The sequence below is a fragment of the Neomonachus schauinslandi genome, chromosome X (assembly GCF_002201575.2).
Source record: "Neomonachus schauinslandi chromosome X, ASM220157v2, whole genome shotgun sequence".
Classification (NCBI taxonomy): Eukaryota; Metazoa; Chordata; class Mammalia; order Carnivora; family Phocidae; genus Neomonachus; species Neomonachus schauinslandi.
The window spans coordinates 81137946-81142932 of NC_058419.1; the positions used below are offsets into that span (position 1 = coordinate 81137946).

Below are 4987 nucleotides of genomic sequence, written 5' to 3' on the forward strand. Positions count from 1 at the left end.
GACCTACATACTTTAAGGTATCATGCTGAACAGCGCTTTCAAGAGCTCGCACTCCACTGACATCTTTCAGGATATGCTGGACACTTTCGATATATCCAGATTCAAGATTCTCATCACTCTCTTTCAAGTCTCTTTGGGGTGTAAGTATCCTTTCCAAGGCTTTATGGAACCGTTTCCCTTGTAAAAATATATCTGAAAAGAAAATCAGGGGAAAAAGAAAAACAAATAAGAACAAAGCTAGTACTAAAAAACCTCTGGACAATAAAATTAGAAATTATATTAAGTTACCTTTAAGTGACAACTGCTAAGATACCACATTTTAGCCTCCTGTGAAATCTAAAAATGCACTTTGAAAAGCAAAGGGACGAAAACAGTTTGAACAATAAAATGAATTAAAATAAAGAATTTCTAGTAGAATTAGGCCAAAGCTACAATTGAAGATCTGGGGGCAATAGGACCACACCTAGTGTACCATACTGTGATTTTAAGTATCCATTTTAGTAACTTCTGTTCAGTTTTTTTTTTTTTTTACAACCAACACTGAATTAATGAATATAGGTGGGAGAATCCTTTTACTAACAGGCTTAATGAATGGTAAGGAATGAAAATCAAGGCATATACAAATCAAAAACAAATTGGATGTTTTGGGGCTTGGGGGCAAGAGGAAATATCTAACACTCTTCTGCACTTTTTGGGGGGGCTAGAACAGCTTAAGACAGTTGCTCTGTCCTGAAAATTTTCCTCATGTGCTTAAGAAAAATTTGATGTATAATGGAGATTGTATTCGTTTCAGATATACAACATAATGATTTGATATCTGTATATCCTCACACACTTTTAAGTTAAGAAAACAAACAAATCCAAGAAATTGTACAAATTCACTTCATCCTTGATAAGGGAAGGAAACAAAGAGGAGGCATTGTGCTAAGCAGCGGCCTTGGCGCTTTCAAAGTATTATTTAACTTTCAAACACAACAACCCAGCAAGAATCATTACCCCCAATTTAATGAATGAGGCCTACACAATGCTGTTAATTTGCCCCAAGGCAAAAAAGGTAGACTAGCAGCCTGGCACCAGAGTCCATGTTCAATTCCAGTCCATCATACAACAGAGTGAGTAAGGCAAAATCAGGGACCATCATTTAGATATACACAGAAGCACAGTAGGAAATATACATGCATAGAGATAGACCCATAGAAAATGAGGAAAATTTGATCTAATAAGGTAATTTTAAACCATATTTTACATTTGTCAAATACTATTTTACCAGGATTTTGAAAGGTCAGTTCTACCACTGTCAAAAAATGGAATCACTTCTGGGAAATTACTTGGGAGAGTTAAATGAAATTCAACTGAAGAACTGAGCTATTACACTCCAAATTTACTCGGTTCAATTGGACTTATTAGCATATGAAAGGCCTACAAGATTTTTAGAACAGATGGAATTAAAATCTAGGTAAAAGTACAGCATTCATCTATAGACAAGCTTAATGAAGCAGAACACAAACATGGTCAAAACAGGAAGAAAACAAACTGCTTTATCAATTTCCAAGCAAATAAACAATTCATTTTCCACTGCGGACTTAACCCTTGGCTGGGTTCTTCACATAAAAGAGGCAGCAAGCAAACAAAAAAATTTTAAAAATTAAAAAAATTAAAAAGAGGCAGCAAACATGGGAATCTAGATTATAGGATCCCCTAGATTGTAAGGCTCAGAACATTAAATATGACTGAATTTGTCTAAGTAAATTTTATTTTTATTATTTTTTTGGGGTTTTATTTATTTGAGAGAGCAAGCATGAGCAGGGGGAAGGGGCAGAGGGAGAGGGAGAAGTACACTCCCCACTGAGGAGGGAGCCTGATACGGGACTTGATTCCAGGATTCTGGGATCATGACCTGAGCCAAAGGTAGACCCTTAACTGACTGAGCCACCTAGGCACCCCTATCTAAGTAAATTTTAAAAAGCACAAGATTAATTGCAGATAGCATCAAGTCAGAATATTCATTCAGTAAATTAAATTGACCAATGAAAGTGAAATGTTTTCAAGTCCCAGTATGTAAAGTGCATTTAAAAAAAATCCATGAGTCTCCAAGATTCTGACTGATAAACTGGCAGGATGGATAATATTTTAAGATTAAAAAGTCACTGCAGCAATAAACTGGAAAAAATAAACCCCATCCCTTTTCACTATGATCAACACTTAAATATAAATCCAAGTCAGACTTTCTTATCCTTGGCAATCTTCAAAAGGTAAACTGATGCTTGAGAAATTGACCAAGTTGAGAATGCCAGCTCTGGGCACATCTCTATGCTCTAGCCTTTGGAAGAGCAGGCAGAAAGGAATTTATCAGTACAGTATTTTATTTATTTATTTATTTATTTATTTATTTATTTATTTTTTTAATAAAGATTTTATTTATTTATTTGACAGAGAGAGAGACAGTGAGAGAGGGAACACAAGCAGGGGGAGTGGGAGAGGGAGAAGCAGGCTTCCCGCGGAGCAGGGAGCCCGATGCGGGGCTCGATCCCAGGACCCTGGGATCATGACCTGAGCCGAAGGCAGACGCTTAACGACTGAGCCACCCAGGCGCCCCTCAGTACAGTATTTTAAAAAACTGCCTCTCCTGACCCATTAATCAATTTAGTGGGCAATGACATGCTTTTTCATTCTTTTCTTCCCTTCCTTTTTGGTGGTAGGGGGGAGCATGACACTAATCCTGTGATTGCCCCTTATGAAAAAAAGTGATTCTGCCTGTTTCTTAAAATTGATCCTGAGTTAACTGAGAAACACATCAGAGTAATAATCTAGATCAACAATGCTGATTATATGGAAAACAACCATAGTTTTATCTCTGCTTGGGATAGTGGAGCACCTTCACATTCCCAACAGAAATTCCTTTCCTTTATCAAGGAGGCCTCCAGAGTACTTTTTTACTTTGTGCCAAGGGCTACAAGTCCTAGATTCCCAAACTCCTAGCAGGTTTTTGCCTTTACTTTTCTTAGTGATTTCAGGATTCCCACAAACTATGACATTCCACGTTTAAGGAAGATAAAAAACAACTTCCCCTGAGGAAACAGTGTCTATTCTAAATCCTAGTGGTACAAATAAAAAACATAAGATGCCATTAAAAAATTTCATTTTATGTTGCTTATTTAGAAAGCAAATAGCTTATTAGTGTTGTTACTTATTACCTAAAGGCAGCTCCCACATCTATTCCTCCCCCCACACAGCCGAGGAATGTTCTAAAGGACGAGGACCTTGACCTTTTTTTGCCATATCCAGGTGCTGTCTATATACTTAATATATGTGACACGTTTAATGTGTTACCCACACACAGTTTTTTCTAAGATGCCACAAAATAAGTGCATTACTCTTAAAATTAAAAGTGCTCTCTACCAACCACTAGGGAAGCACGGGCTAAGGAATGATCAACAAAAAACCTAGCTTTAATAAAAGACAACTATATGATCCTGATGGGGACCAGCTAATTCACCTGTGCCAATGGTCTTTCACCTTGCTTCTGAATGGAGCCTGTTTTAAGGAAGCTATTCTCCTCACCTGTCTAAGAAGTCAGTAAATTAGGAGTTGAAAGCTAAAGTTTATTTATTCTGTTACCAATCAAGAGCATCAGATTATCTCAATTTACCAAAATCTAAATACAAATCACGTGTTCCGGTTTACTCCAAGTCTTTAAATTTACATGTCAATAAGGATAAGTAGAGCAAGGGGTATTTACTACATTCTGAATAGAATGCCTAGCAAACAAATAGAATTCCATTATCAGGTGACTGATTCTTTTCCTTAATCAAAGAAAACAGGCAACTTTAATACTTAAGTTTGTAGCTTATGAAAGAATTTTCTACATCATTTAGCCAAACTACTTGCTCTCTGTGCTTCAGTTTCATCTGTGAAATGAGAATAATAGTATATATGCTGCATAGGGTTGTTATGATGATTGAGTTAATACACAAACTGCTATTTGATGCTAATTATCACTTGAAAGCAGTGCCTCACTAGTTCAGGTCAAAAACACCCTCACTCTTTTGACACTGCTCTATATTCTAGAAAACACAGTCACCATACAGAACCAGGATTGAAAAAATTACTTGAAGAATATTCGGCAAAGCCATCCTCTCCCAGTTCCAGAATCATCCGCTGTTTCCACCTCTCCAAGTAGAAAATCTGTTCTGATGTCATGGTCTGCTGAAGGATCCTGGTCACACTTGGTATGGTATTTCTTTGCAAAGGGATTCTCAAAGGAACTGTAGGAGTACTTGTTGCATTTGGTTTTACACTTCTCTCTGGGATTAAGAGAGGACACCAGTTTCGTGGAGCTTTTGCTTCCTCATCTTGCTTTGGGGGCTTACACTTACTCACAGGTCCATAGAGTAAATTATCTTCCTCAAACAATGATTCTGGAGTCTGAGCAAGGCCTCTGGATGACAAGACAGACTGTACTAAATCAGAGTACTTTTCTTGGTCTACTTCTTTATAAGGGTTCACTTTTTTCTTCCGGCTACAAGAATAAGAGGAAGTGGAAAAATCCACATGGGCGGTTGGTTCTAGAGAAAACCCCTTTGAACTTCTGAGCTGTCTGCAGATGGTCTGAAATGCCTTCATCTTTAGATGCTTTCTCACTTCCCTCTAGGCTACTTGCAATGTTGAGGGCCTTTTATTTTTGCACTCCTCAGGAGCCACCAGACTTCACTTAACTTCCAGAGCGCTGACAACCTCTCGGGACCCGTACTTTACTCGGTCCCGCCGACCCAAACATTCTTGAACAGAGTGGTCTTTAGCTTCCAAGTGTTTGAATTTCTGCCAGAGTTTTTCTTGTGATTGAGTTCCAGTTTTAGAGCACTGTGGTCTGAGAATATGCAGGGAATAATCTCAATCTTTTGGTATTGGTTGAGACCTGATTTGTGACCCAGTATATGGTCTATTCTGGAGAAAGTTCCATGTGCGCTCGAGAAGAATGAGTATTCGG

At 37.9% G+C, this 4987-nt stretch overlaps 1 protein-coding gene across 1 annotated transcript in view; it reads right to left on the reverse strand.

Annotated features, from left to right (window-relative positions):
• The window catches only part of LOC123323381 (mitochondrial genome maintenance exonuclease 1-like), a 24556-nt gene extending 19779 nt beyond the window's left edge, over positions 1 to 4777 (reverse strand). The window contains exons 1-3 of the mRNA XM_044911608.1: positions 4751 to 4777; positions 4110 to 4647; positions 8 to 192 (exon numbers count right to left, since the gene is read on the reverse strand). Coding sequence (XP_044767543.1) covers positions 8 to 192; positions 4110 to 4647; positions 4751 to 4777 — 750 coding nt within the window. The remainder of the gene's footprint in view (positions 1 to 7; positions 193 to 4109; positions 4648 to 4750) is intronic.
• Between the last annotated feature and the right edge of the window lie 210 nt (positions 4778 to 4987).